Source organism: Urocitellus parryii, chromosome 12 (genome assembly GCF_045843805.1).
Source record: "Urocitellus parryii isolate mUroPar1 chromosome 12, mUroPar1.hap1, whole genome shotgun sequence".
Lineage (NCBI taxonomy): Eukaryota > Metazoa > Chordata > Mammalia > Rodentia > Sciuridae > Urocitellus > Urocitellus parryii.
Genome location: NC_135542.1, coordinates 55510134 through 55529918, shown reverse-complemented (window position 1 = coordinate 55529918; position 19785 = coordinate 55510134). Strand labels below are relative to the sequence as shown.

The window sequence follows — 19785 nt, the reverse complement described above, 5'->3', positions numbered from 1 at the left end:
TATCAGTAAATAAATATACTAGAGAAATTACAGAAAGTCATGTGGTCAAGTGGCTGCTGTCCAAACGCTGTTCTGCTGTTTGTGGGTAAACCGGGCTTTACTGTTCTTCTAATATGTTTGTAAAATTTTTATTCAACATCATTCTTATTTTTGTTGCTATTTGCAGGACTGGGGATTGAATTCAGGATCACACTTACCACTGAACTACACCCCCAGCACTAATTTTTTTTCTTTTGTTTTGAGATGGAGACTCACCAAGTTACCCCAAACTCGAAACCTTCCTTCCTCAGCCTCCTGGGCAGCTGGGATTACAGGTGTGCACCACCATGCCCAGCTCCAGTCTAGTATAAATTAAATTTAACTTCAAGATTTGTAGAAAACTAATCTCCAACCCTAGGCTCATAAAATTTAATTTATTAACTACTGGATGGAATGGCTTTTACCTTTCAAGACTGTTGTGAGAATAAAATGAGGTGCTGAATGGTAGCTACAATGAGTTTAATGAAATAAAGCAAATAATAACATAAATGGTTACTCTGGAACCAGACAGTAACATTCTTCCATTGCATAAATTTAAGGAAAAACTGTAACAATGCACTTAATGTAGTTATCTGTTTTAAACATTGTCCTCTCATTGTTTGACTGTATTTCTTTTCTTTTTTGATGGTAGATTCTAATTTTTCCCTCCCTGTATCCCAGGACTTTTATTTATGCATTGCTCACCAGAGGGAGACCTTTTCCAGTTGCCTTCCTTTTCAGAGGAAGTATCTTCTGTGTTGGAAATGGGTTCCTTCAAGCCTACTATCTGATTTACTGTGCAGAATACCCTGAAGAGTGGTACACCGACATCCGGTTTAGCCTGGGTAAGTGAATCTGACCAGCTCTCACCCACTACCCAGCTGATGCCCCTTTCCAAGGTGTACATCACCACAGCCTCCCTCCATCCTACTGTGGTAACCTCTGAATGATCCTGTTCTCCTCCTCTCTCCCCCCTACCCTGATCTTCCCTCAGTGTGGAACTCATATAGAGGGATCTCAAACCCATCTAATAGATTTCCATTGCTCTCAAGACCATATGTACATTCCTAACCACAGCCTGTGAAACCAAAAAGTTGTTCTGAAGCTCCAGCCACATCCTCCTGCTTCTCTCTCCCTCATGTCCTGGGCTAGCCCCAGGACCTTCCTGCTGTGCTGGAAACAGTTAGCCTGTCCTGCCCAGAGCCTTTGTGCAGGATTCTCCCCCTGCTTAGAATGCTGTGCTTCATGTGTCCATGGAACTTGGTCCTCATTTTATTGAGGTCTCTAACAATTCACAGCTCCTCAAAAAGACTTCCTGACTGCCTATCTAAAAGAATGGAAGATATTGATCATTGGTTTGTTTTTTAATTTTTTTTGTAAGCTCACTCCTTTGAATACTGCTTTGACTCAAAAAAAAAAAAAGGACAATACAGATTATTCCTAATCCCTCTTAGTATCACAAATCACATTCCACCCATCAATTTTATACTTCTGGATCTGTCTCCAGAACATGGGACAACTGGACTCTCTTCTCCCTAAATTGTATTAATTTCTGTTTAGTCCACAATTGCCTAGACTTCCAGAGCTCCAAAATCAGTTTTCTGCCTCCATCCTGTCCTTCCACAGCCTGCTTACATTTTCCATACAGCAGTCAGGGTGAACACTCAAACCCACAAATGACCAAAGGGTTTGTTGCATGAATATAGATACATATCCACCATAGACCACACCACAGACACAAAGACAAAGAAACAAACAAAACAAAGCAAAACCAAAAAAACAAGGGAGTGCTCTGTGCGTTCATGCAGAGACACCTCTGGGATATGTGGTTAAATAAAAATAAATTAAAGTGTGAACTGTGTGTATAGGATGCTATTTTTTTTATGTAGAAATGGGATAGAGGAACGTGTGTGTGTGTGTGTGTGTGTAACTGGGAAGGAAACACTGGAAATATAAAAATCTCCTACATGTCTCTGGGTAAAGAGATCAGGGTGAGTATACCTTACCATATACTCAACTGGTGATGTAACCACACAAGAAAATAGCCAGTTCACAGGAAGTGTGGGACACAGGCAAGTGAAATACCTCCATGAGGAAGTAAGCCAGTCGTATCTAGAAAAATGGACAATTCTGAAGGACAACGGTCTAATCTCTTCAATGAGTGAGAGTCCTAAAACAAACAAACAAGAAGAAGAATTAGGAGGAGGAGGAGAAGAACAAGAAAGGAAAGAGTCAAAATTAAAAGATATAACATCCAGGTGTAAGATGTGGCCTTACATTGGACCTTGGTTTGCACAAACCACTTCCAAGGGGGATCTGGGAGACATCTAAGAAAACCAGAATATGATCTGAGTATTAGATAAGGTACTTATCAAAAAAGAATCTATATCTTGGCATCAGCTTCTTCAAGAGAACTTGTTACTTTCAAATCTTTTGTTGTTGTTGTTGTTCTGATGGGACAAGCCTCAATCCATCTTGAGAAAGGTATCTTCTCTTACAAGCAAATATCTGAAGTTTTCCCAGGGAATGGGTATTTGGATACAATTTACTTGCCAATCATTGAAGGGCTGTGTTCCTTTTACAGTAAGCTGCTTTTCAGTCTTTGGATTGTTCTGGGCATATATGACACAGTTCTGATTTAGCCACTAAGCAGCTGGAGCTGTGACCCTCACAAGAAGGCTTGATGACATTCACCAAGGTGCTCCTTACACAGTGGACATTCTCATGTAGGTGCCAGACCAGTGCTTTAGGCAGGAGGTTGAACCCATGGGAATTCTGTTTTTCCACTTGGCAGCGCTATCCCAGGAGCCTAAACCCTACTCTGGCCCATTTCTCATCCTCATCAATGTAAGGAGACTGGTCTAATTCAAGCTGAGGTATCAGGGAGCTGATAAACAGTTTGCTCTTTGTGGCTCTTTTGGTTGCTATGTTGGCCTGATTTCACCTGCCCATGGAAGGTCAGTCTTCTGCTAACTGGAACAGTGCGTGATTATTACTTGCTTTTGTCTGGCCATGGCCCCTTTCAATGCTGGAATTTTAAGGGCATGCTTAATGTTCTTGTTTTCAGCGGTGAGGACCACTCTTTCCAAATAGTTGAATGTGCAAATGCTATTATGAAAGCGTATTTTGAGTCAGTGTAAACATTTACCCTCCTTCCTCCGAGTTCTTCTTAAAGCAATGTGCTTAGCTTTCTAGGCTTGTGCTCCTAGCCTTGACTTCTAATACCTGTTGTTCGGGGACCATGCCATATCCAATATTCACAGACCATTGTCCATGAAGCTGCTTCTGTTGGTGAAGAAGTGCCAATGCAGCTCTGTGATAAGATGATCAGACAAGTCCAACCTGACAAACCGTCTCCAAGATCTGCAGATGGGCATGTTGTATTGGCCCATTATCAGCTGGCATCCCTGGATTTAGGGTGGACATGGTTTTCAGTTGACATTTGGGTTGTCTAGTAGGATGACCTGAGAGGTCCCTGTCCTCCTAGCAGTCATCTAGTAGCCACCCCTCTGTTGTAGTAGGACCAGGATTTGATGAGGAACACATAATAATGGGGGGCCCTAGAGTGCACTTCTCAGCCTCTTGTAGTAAATCACAAGTGGCAGTCATTGCTTGAAGGCTGAGGGACCATCCTTTTGTAGTGTGGACAAGCTGTTTTGACAAATAGTTTACCAGTCACTGTATGTCTCCCAGTGCCTGTAAGAGAACCCCAAGGGCTGTACCCTATTTCTCATATACATATGCATTGCATTTCTTATGTAAGTCAGGCAAGCCTAGGGCAGGGGCATCATGAAACTTTCTTTTCTAAAGGAAGTTTGGCATTCTGAGGTCCAAATCAAAGGTTCTATTTTTATTAAGGCCTTTATACAGTGGTCTGGCTACTAATCCAAATATGGCAGAATCCTGCCATTCTCAGGAACCCATGCTACTATCTCTGGTTCCTGGTTCTTTAAGGCTCAAGATAGCCTGGTTCCAATCTGACATTTAGAATCCCAATAGGTGACTTGTTTATAAATCAGAGCCTTTTTAGTGGTTATCTTTTATCTGCATGACATGAGGTGAGTCAATACAATAATAGTGTTTGAAAGGCAGAGTTCGGCTGGGGCCAAACATCAGCAGGTCATCCACTTATTGCAAAAAGATTCCTTGATCCAGCTGTCACGCCTGCAGGTCTTTTGCTGGGTGCTCATTAAACAGACTAGAGGAGGTTCTAAATCCCTCAGGCAGGACAGTCCAGCAATACTGGGTAGATAATTTGGTGTCATAGTCCTGCCACTTGAAAGAAAACAGTAATTGGGATTTCCTTTCCAGTAAACACAGAAGAATGCATCCTTTAAATCCAGCACTGTGAACCAGCCTTTGTTACCTGGACTCATGGTCAGCAGGGTGTAGTGTGGAAGCCAGTGGTGGCAGTTGGGCTCTGAGGGTTTTTCCTGAGGAGCTGTTTTGCTTGGCGTTTGTAGTTCTAAAAATAAAGTTAGTTTCTTTTGACAAGTGGCTCCTGAATTGTGCCCAGCCAGACTGCGGCAGTGTAGGGATTTGGTACAGTAGACTGAATATCCTGGACAATATAATTTATAGCTCTCAAGTTGCACAAATCGGTGCTCATCAGTGTCAGGTTTCCTCACTGGCAGAATAAGGATGTTGTAGAAGGACTGGCAGGGCGGAATCCATATATGTTTTAAAAATTTTTCTAGAAGAGGCTGAATCCCTCTCAATACCGTTCTCCTAAGGGAGTATTCCTTCTTCTTGGGGGAGGCTATCCCCTCCTTTGTAAGATCGTAAGGGAGCACTGACTGCCCTTCCGAGGGTCCCATCAGCCTATGTGGACTTCCTCACTTTCTTGTACACCTCCAGTAGAGAAGGCTTCCTTTTTCTGGTTGGTAAGCAAAAGCTGGAACTGGAGAGCATTGTCTAGTGGCACTTGCAAATGAAGTCATTGCTTTTTGTGCGGAAAGGTTATTTGAACATTTAGTTTACATAACAAATCTCATCCCGGGAGAGGGAGCAGGCAATCTGGCATGGACGAGAAGCTATGCCTTCATCTCTGCTCTTCTAGTGCACATTCAAGGGGTTGGAGCAACAAAAGCTTCTGAGTGTGACCTGTCAGTCTACTACTGCCTTGGTGTCATTGATGTTAAATGTTTCCTCACTGTTAATTGTCTCCAGGGCCCCTATGGGGTTGTGTTTTAATAGTAGGCACACTGATTTATTTTTTTCCCAATGGAGAGCAGTTCTTCCCATTCTTTCCTCTAGACTTTTTATTTTTTGAGGATCCTTTTGCAGGGCCGCCATAATACATGGGTTGGCTTTAGTTTCTGTTCTTCCTGGATACTGTGTACATTAAAGGCATTATCAGCTAGCTGTGAAGGGTTTATGTCAATCTTTTTTTATGCGCTGAAGCATTCTGCCAATGTCTGGGATGCCGTGCCCAATGAGGGTCATATTGACCCTATGCAGGTTTTCAGGAGCTGCATCAGTGTCTTTCCCATATGTGTGATAGATTGGCTCTAAAAATTCGGAGGTATCCTCACAACACTTAGAACAATTTTTAAAAAAATTAGCAGATACTTAGAGGCATTGGTTACTTTTGTTTTTGAAATCCTCCCTTCTGTTGTTAAGTTTTTCTCTGTGGACATTAGCAGGGCTAAGAGGCAGGTGCCTTCATGCATGGGGACTCCAGGAGACCCTGACACCCACTTGGCTCTGCGGCCAGAACACAAGGCACCACCCAGATGTGTCCATGGGAGGTGGGACAGCACAGTGGTTCAGGGCATGTAAGGTGGGGGGAGGGGCAAGTGCAGGAGGAGGGCCATGAAGGCCACATTTATCTCCCGTGTGGCCTTGGGTGACAGTCATGGCTCAGGGAGGCTCTGGACCTTGGGCTTGGATTCTGGAGTTGGGTTCCTGCAAAGATGGCTCCTCCTTCTCCCCATAGGAGCATGGGCCCTGCTGCTTGAGGTACAGGATCTAGGTACAGGCCAGGCAGTACATGACCTTTAGATTCTTCAGTTGGGCTTTCCAGGTTCTGGGGTTGACACTACTTTTTGCCTTCCATTTTGAGCCAGACGCCTTGGGGCCCAAGGTTCCTCTGTGAGCACCTGGTTACCACCCTGACTTGGAATTCTAAAGTCAGTTGGAAGAGGTGGCAGCTTTGGGGATCTGATCTTTGAGCTGTGGCCAGGCCTTCCTAGCTCTGCGCAGCTGTGCCTTCTTTAGGCTCCTCTGTGTGTTTGTGCCAGTAGGGCAGTGCTCTAGTGGAAATTGCCCCAACCTGGCAATAGGTGTTTCCTGGTCAAAGGGAGTGAACACCATTCCTGTCCCTGAGCCATAACCTGGCCATGTCAACAGTGTGTGTGGGAGGAGGAGGAGGGGCTTTGTCACTACATGGCCTGTGGCAGGTCATCCATGGGTATGGGAGAATTTGCTGGTGCTGGAGCCAGGATGGAGGTTGCACCAAGCCAGCTGGCACAAGTTTAAAATTGGGATTGAAAGGGTTCATTATATGGAAATTTATTAAATCTTCCTCAGTTTTCTCTTCTGGTACTCCACTAACCTTGCAATCTAGAAAAGGTGCCTTTCTCTGCCCAGTCAACTTAGCTCCTGGCCATTCAGATGACTTCTTATGTAACTGCGTAAATGCTTGCACACATGGACTCTCATTCCATTTTCCTGATCTCTGGCAGAGTAATTCCAACTGCAAGATTGTACGGTAATTCAGAGGACCATCTGGCAGCCACCTTCCCTCACTTTCCAACACACACCTAAGCCAGGCAGTGTTGCAGTAAAACATTAAGGATTATAAGCACACAGACAACTGAAAGAAATTCCCAAAATCAAGGGTGACCGATGGGAATCTCTGAAGTACAGACAGAACAGATGGGAACAAATCTTCTAGGTTCCCTAATCCCACTCAACTGTGATTCCTATACTAGAGGCATCCCAGTTGCCCCTTCTGTGGGGAGACCAGATATGTGGACCCCAGGGTCTCAGCATGCATGCTGGGGACTCAGCAGACGATCAAGGATTTACAACTTCACTGAACTTAGTTTTCTTTTTCTCAAATAGGCCAAATGGTTGAGTGGGCCCTACCCATTCAGGGAGAGAAAGGGGAGTTCTGAAACGAAGGGAGCATTGGCAGCTGCTGGGACTGTTCCTCAAATTCTTCCCTTTTTCATGGGATGGCATCTCCATCAAAATGGTCCAAACTAGGGCTGGGGCTGGGGCTCCGTGGTAGAGCGCTTACCTAGCACATGTGAGGCCCTGGGTTCAATCCTCAGCACCACATAAATCATAAATGAATAAAATAAAACTATAAAAAATGTTCCCCCCCAAAACTGTTCTAAACTGAGGAAAATTTACCCCATCTCTGAAGTCCTAAGTGGTCAACTATGAATGAGCCCACCAGCCACTTCACACCCTCAGCATAGAAGAGAGTGGAGAATGGAGGGGGCCATCAGAATTCTAGACCTGTCCAGAAGTCCAGAGCACAGAATGCTTTCAGGTACTGTTTGGGTCACCAATTGATACCAAAAGTTCAATATTTGTTCCTGATTCCAGTCCAAATAATAAGGGCAAAGTTTATGAGAAAAAAGTTTTATTGATTTGCTAGCAAAGGGGAAGGCAATGGATGGATCCAAAGACTACCATCTCACTGCCATCTCAGTTGAACTAAAAGGGGACTACAAGGACTGGGCTCCAAGTATAATTATTATACTGGATATTTTTATAATTAATATCCAGCTGGTGTCCTTGAGAGAGCCATGGCTCCGGTTCCCAGGTCCGGAGTTTATTCTTTTAGTGAACAAGGAACACAAATCTTAGATTGGGATGGGAAACGTATTAATCTTGTTTCTCCTGCTGTTAGGGACAGGGAGAAGGAAAGGCAGAAGAAAAAGGATAAAAACATCACAGTTTTAAAATAAGCTACCAAGCAGCAAGGTTTACACTCCAAGCATGAAGGGAACTCGCATTACAACACTGCTTGGAATGTAACGTTTGGGCATGTTTAGTCATCTTCATGTAAAGATGGAAGCCATGGAGCAGTGAAATGCTACAGTTAACATCACACAAACACAAACCTGTAAAGACTAGTGCTATCAACAAGTCTAATTTGGAGGACATCAACATGGTAAAGTGTTCTCCTAAGCTTAAGGCTTATACACTTGGGGAATGCAAATGCACTTCACGTACAAGATAGCCAGTAATAACCAGCACCACAGATACATGCAAGTCCTTTATAATACACCAATATGGCTTTTACTTTTAAAGAAAAACCTATGTATCAGTAGGATAACTATAATAGTGTTGCTTTGCTTTTCAAACAGTTCTATACAAGTTGAAAAACTAAAGGAACACTTCAAATCTGGCTCCAACCATAAAAAAAAATCACAACTTAGTAATGACCATTTTATACATTCATTCAGACGTGATGGCTATTGTATAAAAAAGAACACTTATTGGTTACATGTCATGAATTAAATCGACGTATCTTTAACTATAATTTTTTGAGTGATGTTTAGATAAAACTCAGATACATGGAATGCCTTGCCCTCATATATACCCATACCTTTAACAAAACAAGAAAAACCAAATGTATTATTTTACATGTTCTAAAACATCTATTTTTTTTGTACTAAAATTAAATTTTCTTCAATATAAAAAGGACTTTTTATCTTAAACATCTAACAAAGAAAAGTACAATCCTGATTGGTCAGATAGATGCCCAGACAAAAATGTATGCTAACAATTCTGAAGAGATTTTAATTTTTATTTTACCAGTAAATTTAAATGAACACATTTGCTTACTCATTTATCTGTAAATCAATTTGAATAGAATTTCCTAGGAGATTTTATTATTATAGATACACAATTAACCCAAAATTTTCAGGTCACACAGAGGTTGAGTTTTAAAAGATTTCTTTTTCTTCTTCTCTCTCCTTTTCTTTATCTTGGGGCAGGGGAGCTCTTTAGCATCTCATCTCTTTTTTACACGTAGAGACATGTAAGTACATAGGCTCAAAGGCACCAGAGATCCAGAACTGGGTACAAAGTCCAACAACGATCTCACCTGCCTTTCAGTACCAAGTTTCAAATGGCTGAAATGCCAAAATGGTGAGATTTTCACCTATACAAATGCTACCAAATGTAAATGACAGAAGTGCCCAGATGGCAGAGAATGGGAGGTCCCAGTGTGCACATCAGAGTGACTTACCCAGCCTAAGAGCCTCCTGGCTTACCCAAATGTCAACTGCTTGCATCAACAAGGTGCTTGGTCAGGATGCACCATGAATGATGAAAACAAGGGCGAATTCCCAGAATAAAAGGGGGTCTTGCAGCTACTCGAGTTAGTACAGACACTTCCCCCATCCTGGGGGCTGGCTGTGCCACAGGCAGCAGTCCTCCTGGCTGGCTCACCAAATTTGTCATGGGAACAAAGTCAGGCTGCTTACCCTATGACAGGTCAGTTAAGTTGGAAAGATAAAATATTGAGGCAAGGAAGGTGAGTTACTCCAGAAGCCTGCTAGAGGAAAAAGCCCTTCTTGCTTGGATGCTGATTTGGGAGAGTTTTATACAGATGGTTGATGGTTGTTCCTTACATAGTGCAATTCATGGTAATGCATAAAAACACCTCCAATGCCGGTCTTCAAAGTGACTTACTGAAGGGCACACAGACAGCTAGTCTGAGGTTCCTTTTATCCCCCCACTGTTGTGCATTCTCTTTTCCCCGCTTTCCTCCTTGCCCTAGGTAGGTTGCCTTTCTATTAGGCCATTGATATTTTGATAAGAGAAGGTAGAAAAATCATGATTTCACATCACACCCAATTAGATGAAATTAGATCTGATTGTTTTACTTAAAACTTTTCTTGATTTTTGCCTGCTGAATTTTGATCTGCACAAACACATTTTATTGAGAAGTGTGGTTGGGCCTCTAGGTGGGGACAGAGAATGTTTCTGGACTGTAGTACTGCCCATCGGGATGAAGGACCTAGCATGCTTGATCCTGGAACTTCTTACCCAAGACCAGGACTATTTCTGTACCAGTGGATGATATTCATGGAGACACCTTCAGGATATGTGGTTAAATTAAATGAAAAAGCTATGAAGAGTATACATACTATGTTCATATTTTTTACAGAACAAGAAGTTTCCAAAGGAAGCTGTCTTCTGTGTTCCTTTGGTGGCTTACGGATGCCACTAAAAACCCAGATCCTTCCTATGTTAATGCTCCACTGTTCTTACCTGTAGACTTCATTTTAGTCGTTTTATAGTTGCAGGACACTGGCTGCAGCTCAAGATATTACATCTGCAATCAAGTCAGGATGAAAGAGGAAGCAGAAGCATTGGTCCTGTCTGTTCCCTTTATCAGAAAAACAAAAGATATCCAAGAAAGTCCCTAGAAGATTCCCTCTTACATTTTCTGGCAGAGTTAGGGGATTTGATCACTGTTCAGATTTTCAGCCTCTATAGTGGACAAAAAAAGAGGAAGGTAGAATGACTGTTGAGTTAGCCAACCAGTTGATTGGAATGAGCCCAGGGCTGACTATTATTCTTTCATGTATTTGATTAGTTATTTAAGTATGGCACCATGTTGTTGCCTCTTGCTGTCTTCTCTTCTCCCTCCTTTCTCCACCTGACATGCATCACGGCGTATGTCAGCATTTTGGTTTAGGGAACAATAACACACACGCCCCGAAAACTTGGGACCATATCTGAGTACCATTTCTACATTAATTCCTTCATTTTTAGAAAACAAACAAACAAAACAACATGTCTGAAACATATCGAAATCAGGACACATTTTTCAACTTTCTTTCTCTCTTATTTACCAAGGTATCTTCCTATTTATTTTGGGAATGGGAATCAACATTCACAGTGACTATATATTGCGCCAGCTCAGGAAGCCTGGAGAAATCACCTACAGGATTCCACAAGGTAATGCCTTCCCCTACCCACCAGGTTCCCATCTCCCTTGGAGCCTGTCCCAGGGATTAAGCTCTAACAAGTGGAGATAGAGTATCAAAAGCACAAGTATGCAACAAGTCCTGGCTTGCTCCTGACTTCTCCTCCACTCCCTGTTCCCTCCACAGCACATCTGCATTTCTCATATATACCCTGAAGCTCAATAGAGCTACAAGAATCATCAGAAAGCAAGATCACAATATCCTGAAGGTGGAAGAGGGTGCCAGGCATGGGTAGGGTAGGAGTAGATTGCAATCTAGTTGTAGTAGATAAGATAGTTCTGCACCCAGAGTGTAATCCTTTCTGAGTTAATAAACGAAGCTTAAGATTTCATTGCTGTGTCAACATCATAGAATGCACTCACAAGAACCTAGATAGTGTAGCCTACTAAATCCCTTGGCTCTAGCCTGCTTTTAATTTTTTTTTAACTGTGCATATTTTTACCTTTCAAACTTTTTTTTTTGTTAAAAACTAAGACACAAACACACATTAGCCTGGGTCTATATGGGTTCAGAATCATTAAAATCATGGCTTCCACCTTCATATCTTGTCTCCTTGGAAAGTCTTACATGTAATAACACACATTTAGCTTTAATTTCCTATGATAAAAATGATTTTTTTGTGGGGAATAATTGCTTAAGAATGTTTTACAGTTAAGTTTTTTGGTATTCTAAAATAACAAATAATACAGCATAGTAAATTTAAGAACATAGCACATTAGTTTATTAAATTATGTCCTGTACGTAATTTAATGTGCAACACTTTTATATGACTGGCAGTGTGGTAGGTTTTTTTACACCAGCGTTGCCATGAATATACAAGTAGTGCATTGTGTATGAGATTATACTGGCTATGATTCACTCTAATTATCATCTAAAGGGTCACCATTGTATAAGCAATCTGATGTTGACTAAAGCATTGTTATACAGCACCTGGGTATATATTTTTGGGGATATTGAATGTTTTGAAGATGCTGAATATTTGAAATCCTAATTATTCCCAAGAAAGGAGGGTGTGAGATAAACAGATAAGCAGGTAGGAATGGATCAGTTTCAGTAATCCTTTAACACATTGGAAGATTCCAGAACAAGTTATCCAGGAGAACCCCACAAAGCTCCTATGCTTGTAATGGGAGTCTCCAACCCCAACTTTGTTCTAGCTACCTTTATGTGTTCTGGAACAACACATGGAGGGGTGCAATGTCACAAGGATGCAGCTCTGATCATTGACCTTCTGATTCTTCTGCACACAGGTGGTTTGTTTACATATGTTTCTGGAGCCAATTACCTTGGCGAGATCATTGAATGGATCGGCTATGCCTTGGCCACTTGGTCCCCTCCAGGACTTGCGTTTGCCTTTTTCTCACTTTGTTACCTTGGCCAGCGAGCTTCTCATCACCACAGGTAAACTTGTCAATACACGCAGTGGAACCCAGGTAGCTTTCCTCTCCAGACATGCCTTTTAGCACAGGGAGTCTGATTTAGAAACCTTATTTATCTTTTTTTAAGGGAAATTAGATACCATAATCTGGGCTGTAAAACTCTGAAATTTAAGGATTTTGCTGTCATTGCAATTTAGCTGGACGACCCAAGCAGTAAATATTTTTCTAAGAGCAAAAACAAACCCATGTAGATGGAGGCCCCTAAGGTGACAGTTGAGAAGCCGCTGTGTCTACCCTTTGAAGAAGACTTCCCAGCAAGGGCACCTCGTATCTAAGTGACTGTTGACCCCGGTTCTGTGCTTGGGGATGGGTGCTACTTGGCAGTAAGTAAATTGTAGATACTGAGTTAAGAGACAAAAGAAGTCACCTTCATTTCCATGCCCCAGTCCAACTTCCTCCATGATTCTGGAAGTGTGTTCTGTTGGGGAGACCAGGGCCAGCACCTCCCAAAGGATCGCAGATAATTCTGAGGTACAGCTTGGATAGAGAACCTCTGGGAAGAAACACTAGCTGGTGTCTATGTGGATGTTCTTTTTGGGAGCTAGTTTCAGTTCAAGGCTTGGTGCTAACAGTTCAGGTAACCACAGAGTCCTGTCATCTGCAGAAGGATTATTTGTTCTGGAATCTTCCAATGCTGGGGCTTCTTCTGGTACTGTCCTCCTTCCTTTACCCCTCTCCATCTCTCATAGCCAAGGCTATGGTAAGGTAGAGTAAGCAATTGTGTGGAGGGTGCAATTGTTGGACTTCCCCCTCTGCTGGTCATGGCTGGGATTGCAGGCATCTAGAACCTTTCCTCTGAAGGTCTGGTCTACAGCTTCACTAACCCCATTAGGGGTGGGGTGGGGACAAAAAGGAATAACTAAAAGTATCGCTGGAAGGAAACATATGAAGTTGTTATCTTAGTTTAAACCTGAGTGTGATCTTCATATCCATTTCTCCAAATGGCTTTTGGGGCAAGATAAAGCCTGTGATTCCTGGAGACCGAGAGAGGATGATCCACTTTACCTTTTGAATATAGCCCTGGCTGCTCATTTATTTTATTTTTTTAAGATTTTTTGTTTGGTAGTTGTAGATGGATACAATACCTTTATTTTATTTATTTATGTTTACACGGTGCTGAGGATCAGACCCAGGGCCTCACACGTGCAAGGCAAGCACTCCACCACGAAGCGACAACCCCAGCCCTGCTGCTTATTTTTAAAGGGACATATTTTTCTTTTTCTCTTCTCCCTCTCCCTCTTCCTGACCTGGGGAACTAGATTACCTTGAGTTATCTGTGCTTCATAGGAAGGAGATGTCACCAGAAGATCCAGGAAGTGACTGTGTCCCAAGTTAGCAAGTGAATTTCAACACATCTTCAGGGCACATCTGGAATGGAGCCTTTGAAGAGCTTCTTTCAAAGCCCTCTATTTTCCCTGAAGAGCAGAACCACAGACTCTGAGACTGGAGTCCCCAGTGTTTCTCCTTTGCTAACAAAGGATTAAACCTTCTGTTTTCCTTGACTCAAAACCATGTCCTCATGATTGATTGGCATGAGTTGGCATTGGGGACAATTTTGGTAACAAAATTGGTGACCCAGATGGGACCGGAGAGCAGCCCCCACTCCGGCTTTCTGGGGCAGGCCTGGCACTCCAAGCAACCAAACTTCCATGCTGAGGATGTAAGGCAAACTTTTTTGAGAACTGACTGCTGGAAAGTTAGGAGATGGGCAAATGGACCTGGAGTTGAACCAAAGGAGCTATTCCTGTGAGTACAGGGAGGGACTGAGGGATTGTTCCAGCAATTGCTGAAGCACATTTCGCTTCAGGGAACTCCCACCTTCCTTCCCTGAACTATATGGGTCTCTCCATCTTGGTCTACTTTGAGAAAAAGGAAACTGAGCACAGTAAAGTTGTGACACCTTGGCCATTCAGTAAGCTCCCTCAGGGTGCACACTGAGACCCTCAATTCTACACGTTTCCCCTTTGTGGGACATCTGTGGCACCAGTGGTGTAGAGGTCATAGTTAAGTGGGAGTTGGGAACTTTGGGGGGTTTTCCTCTATCTGTTTTGTTTTAAAGGTTCCCATCTGTTGGCCATGGTTTGGGGATTGTCTCTGTTTGTCGGTCTCTATTTTTTGTTTGTCTGTATCTGTTTCTGGCCCTTTAAGACATGGGTAATAATACTGTTTTGATCCTATAGATTGTTTTCTTGGGAAAGATCATGGTTGAATGGGTCACTTATAGATATAAACCTGTCTAAGAAAAAGATGATGTTTTACTGTAACAATCTAGTCTTTGAATGGTTTTCTGAATTATTGTACAATCTTGCAGTTGGGAGTTGGTCTGTCAGAGATAAAATAAGTGAAAGATTCTGTATGTACAGGAACATATGCAATTACATAATAAGGAGTCTTAACAGTCAAAACCAAAGTTGGATATAAAAAAGTGCTGCCTCAAATGTGTGGATATAGCAGGAGACCAAAAGAGGATTAAAAAATATTTTTTTTAAAATCCCTTTCAACCCAGTGCTGACAGTCTGAGCACTGCTTCTCATCCTGGCCCCAGGCAGCTGCAAATCATCCTGCTGTGAGTCAGAGACACCAGTCCTGGGATAAAGGAAAAAAATTCCCAGGAAATCTGCCTGGTCTATAGAGAAATGGGTAGAGAAGAACCTGGCCTCTACCCTGCTTTCCAGCTCCTCTTTGCCCATGGAAATAAAATCAGAGTTTGCGAACGGGGCTCAGTTCACAGCTTCTGTAGACAAATGAAATCTATGTGGGCTGTAGGCCTCACTGATTTCTTTCTGGGTTCTTGTCTCATCAGTTCAAAGAATGAAATCCATGGATGGTGGCAGAGGACAAAAATAAAAGAAATAAAATTAGTTTTGAATGAGAGGGAAAGAAAGTGAAATTCCCCAGGATGTGAGGGGGAAACTGGTGGAAAGCTTTTCCAGTTGAGGACACTAGTCTGGAGACGTAAGGCTTCTGGACAAAGGCATTGACCAGAGTCCGTGCTGAACAGACACTAAAAAGTGTTGGGGCTAATTTTTGGGATCGGTGCTGTACAGATGTTAGAAAAGTACCAAGGCTAGTGGCTTGGCCCATGACTTTCTATTTGGCTGGGTACTTTTAGTCCTTAAGTCTAAACTTTTTGTAACCTCCATTTAGGTCCACCCCCATTTCAATTTTCCCACCACTTTGGGACAAAGAAGTGGACTCAAATGCTTAACCTTACAGGGTTGCCTTTACATTTGAAAAAACCTTATTTGCCACCCATTGTACTCATTGAATAACTAGCCTATTTTATGGGGGTGGGGAGTGGGTAAAAACTGCCAGTCACAAAGAACAGGGCAATGGGTACCAGTACTATTAAATTGTAACCTGGGGACAAAATAGTCTCCTCTTTTAAGATCTGAGAGGATAACCCATTTGGCCAGGGGACATTTCTGGGTGTAGCCCTGCCTGTTGCTCACAGAGCTAAAATACAAGGACCTCCTGAGTCCCCATGTACGCAAGCATCTGTGTCTTGGCCCTGATGGTTTCTGCAGAGAGAGGTCCCTAAAAATCTCTGTAATGGTCAATGTGACCTTCACTGGACAGAGTGCCCTAGATGTATATAAAGAGAGAGTCTCGGGTGCAATTGACAATGGGACAGTGGGGGACTCACTTGTTGATGGCGTTATGATGATGCTAAGGGAGACTGGTCAAACAACAATACCTGTGCTCAAACCCCTTCAATGCAAACTGGAAGGAAAAAAAAAGTTAAGGCACAGTTTTTTTTTGTTTTTTTTTTTTTTTGTATGACAGACTGTGATCCCTCTCTTAGGATAAAATTTTTCATGTAAATTAAATGTAGAGACAACATTCTCACCCCAAAAGCAACAACTTCTAGAAAAAGAAAACAGAGCTTGCTGTGCTGGAGGTCTACTAGAAGTGAGTGAGACCTTTTAGGCCAAAGAGACCCTGAGAAAAGTGATCCATGTTATCCTAACCAAGATTTGTTTTAGGAGGAAATAACTTGTCTCAGGAAAAAATAAAATAACCCTTAAGAGAGAGGCATTAATGGGGATTCATTCTGTTCTGGACAATTGTTTAAAATGTGTATTGCTTCAGTTTTGCCAGTTTTGCCTATTCTGCCTGTTGAAAAAAACCTCACACTGATGAGTGCTAATTAGTGCAAGACTTGAGAGCAATACTAGAGACAGATACATCTGAAACTAAATATGTTTGTCTGAGCTTTATCTAAATGTTCTGTAAAAGTTTATAAAATAAAAGTTCCGGGCTCGGGATGTGGCTCAAGTGGTAATGCGCTTACCTGGCATGCGTGAGGCACTGGGTTTGATCCTCAGCACCACATTAAAAAAAAATAAAGATGTTGTGTGCACCTAAAACTAAAAAATAAATACTTCAAAAAAATAAAAGTTCATGTGGGTTTACCCAATAAGAGCTCTCTTTTATCTGGCATAAAAGGGTCACACTGCCATTTGGAAAACTGGCTCATGTCTATCTGATCTATCTGCTTTGACTAAGTCTAGTTCTGATCATTAACTCCGTTCCCTAAATGTCTATGAGATTTAAGGCTATCCTTGATTTTTGTTAGTAGTATTGAAGTCTATAAGCTTGCAATTATCTGCAAATTCTGAATTCTATTGTGAAAATAAACCTAATTAATATAAGGACATTTGTGTAATGTGATGCTATTAGTTCTTCTTTGTATACTGAATACATTTACGTTCTTTTAGTATAGGTTTTAAAATATAAAGTTTAGGAAAGCACTTTACAAAACTTTGGTGTTCTCCAAACTAATGTTGTCTGTAATGGTAATTTTAGATTTATAGAAATAGCAAATTTAATTGGGGACTTGTTTATATCATTTAACGTTCTGTAACTGAACTTGTTATCAATAAAGTATATGTAAAATTCATGTTACTTTTTACACTGTGGTGAAAATTTAAATGTACTTTTGAAAGATATTGAAAGCCTGATCTGTTTAAAGGTTAATATTGTGAAACAAAAACATTTTGCCACTTTCCCACAAAAGGGTGTTAAAACCTTTCTTAGCTTTTGTTTGATTCATGTTTCAGATATAATGTTATATTAACTAACATTCATATAGACTCAGGATACAGCTTATAAAAACTTTGTAAAAATGGTATTTAAAAAAAGAGGTAAAGATCAGCTTCAGAAATAAAACACTCATACGTAAGATTTGTCAAGAGCTCTGCCTCATCTGAGCAAGACTCTGCCTCTCATCTTACTCCGTGTTAAGATGATTTCAAAGTAGACTAGACTTAAGCTCTTTAAAGTTATGTTCAAATGATAAATTTTTGTCATAAAGATTACTGTGATTTCAAAATAAACAGGACATATAATATATAACTAAGTAAGATTTAGAATTATAAAAAAATTATGTTTCTTGGATCATAGCCATTATCCAAACTAAATATGTTTCTGCTATTGGTAATTTCAATTTGTATTTTCCTTTAAAACTTTACAGCTGTTGCCCATTAATGTTTTTCAGAGGTACTCTTTCTAATTGAACAACCTGAGTTAATTTGAGATAATAAGCTTTCACTGATGGGACAGACATGAAATAAAGCTAACTTCCAGTGCTAATATTGATCCCCAATTAAATGGAAGGGGTAACTATAAAATTAAAACCCGTTACTCCCATTTAAACACTGGTGAAACTGGTCTGATGGATGTTTAAAACCCCAAACTTGGAGACTACAGTCAAGAAAGTAAATGGGCCAAGGAAAAAGCAGCCAATGATGGAACTCCTCCAAGGGCCCTGCAACCCCAGTGAGTTACCCAATCTGCCAATCAGGGAGATTGGGAAGACCCTAGAGAATGGGACGCCAACCAGTGCACATTCTTGCAAAGAGGGTGGTTGACCTACCTAACCTAAGAAGAAAGGCTTTTTACAAGATGCATCCCTTTCCTACAGCTGCCATAAGAAAAGACCACAATCTGGGTGGCTTGAAACAACAGAAATTCTTGTCTTGCAGTTCTAAAGAGGAGTTTGAAATTCACTGCAGGCAGGGCCATGTTGTCTGGTGGCTTAAGGGAAGAATCCTTCCCTGCCTCATCCCAGCTCCTGGTAGTGGCCAGCCATACTGGGTGCTCATGTAGTATGAGTTCAATTTTGTCCCCCCAAACAAGTTGAAGTCCCACCTCTCAGCACCTGTGTCAGCCTCACTGTAACCTCTGCCTCCATCTTCATGTGGCTGTGTCCCTCCTGTGTGTCTCTGTCTTATGTTTCTTTTCCTTTTCTTTTAAGGACACCTGTCATATTGGATTCAAGGCCCAGGTTGCTCCAGTATGACCTCATTTTAATTTATTATGTCTGCCAAGATCCTAGTTCCAAAATAAGGTCACTCCCAGATGCTGGGAGTTAGTACTTCAGTATATATTTGGGGAGGAGGGAATTGAACCCATCACACAAGGGCATTTCTAGGTTTCATGAAGGAATATTTTCCTGGGAATATGGCCAACTGTCCGGGATTAACTTTGATCATTTGTCTTTGGGAGTTTGGGTTTCCCTGTATTTCTCAGCTGAACCCAAATGGTGCTTCTTTCCATTACATTAAAAAAATTCTGGTAAATTAATATACACATCTTAAAGTTTGCCATCTTAACAGTTCTTAAGTGTAAAATTCAGTGGCATGAGGTGTGTTGGTTAATGTTGTACATCCATCACCACTGTCACTGGTGATTCCTTTTTAACTCTCAACATAAGAACTGTCAACATTTATAAGAGATGGGTTACAACAAAGAGAAAAGGATACCCAAATGGCCACCTGGAAGAGCCAGGCCCTAAATAACTGTAGGTCAGTTTGTAACCAGGGTTTCAGACACAGTGACCTTGACTATTGTCTGCTGTTCCATTGTATTTGTGATTATTCCTTTGGTGTCTTTTAGGTTCTACCTCAAGAAGTTTGAAGACTATCCCAAGTCTCGGAAAGCCCTTATTCCATTCATCTTTTAAAGAAACCAAATAAAAAAAGGAGCAAAGCTACCATAATACCAAGATGCTGACTCTCAAGATGCTGAAACTATAATTTGTAAAGTTTCATTATATAAGTATGGATGTATAAAATGTGGTCGTTATCGTTCTGCCAACTGGCTTGGGGATTCTGCGTGATGCAGAAATCTATCCTGATCTCCTATTGGAGTTTCATTTTCCAAGTGGAGACATTTTCTTCTTAGCTATGCCTCCTAGAAAGTGTAGAACTTCCTTTATTTTATTTTTTTTAATGGCTAATCCCAGTACCTGTTGCTTTTTCCTTCTCTGTATCAATGCAGGACAACTCTGTAGCCAAGAGTTTTTGGGGTGAGGGCAGTGCTTATAGAATTTATGAACAGCATACATTTTACACCTATGC

At 41.5% G+C, this 19785-nt stretch overlaps 1 protein-coding gene across 1 annotated transcript in view; it reads left to right on the top strand.

The window, feature by feature from the left end:
- Positions 1–19388, top strand: part of Srd5a2 (steroid 5 alpha-reductase 2) — a 54707-nt gene extending 35319 nt beyond the window's left edge. The window contains exons 2-5 of the mRNA XM_026414106.1: positions 700–863; positions 10852–10953; positions 12233–12383; positions 19322–19388. Of these exons, the coding sequence (XP_026269891.1) occupies positions 700–863; positions 10852–10953; positions 12233–12383; positions 19322–19388 (484 nt within the window). The remainder of the gene's footprint in view (positions 1–699; positions 864–10851; positions 10954–12232; positions 12384–19321) is intronic.
- Positions 19389–19785: the final 397 nt, after the last annotated feature.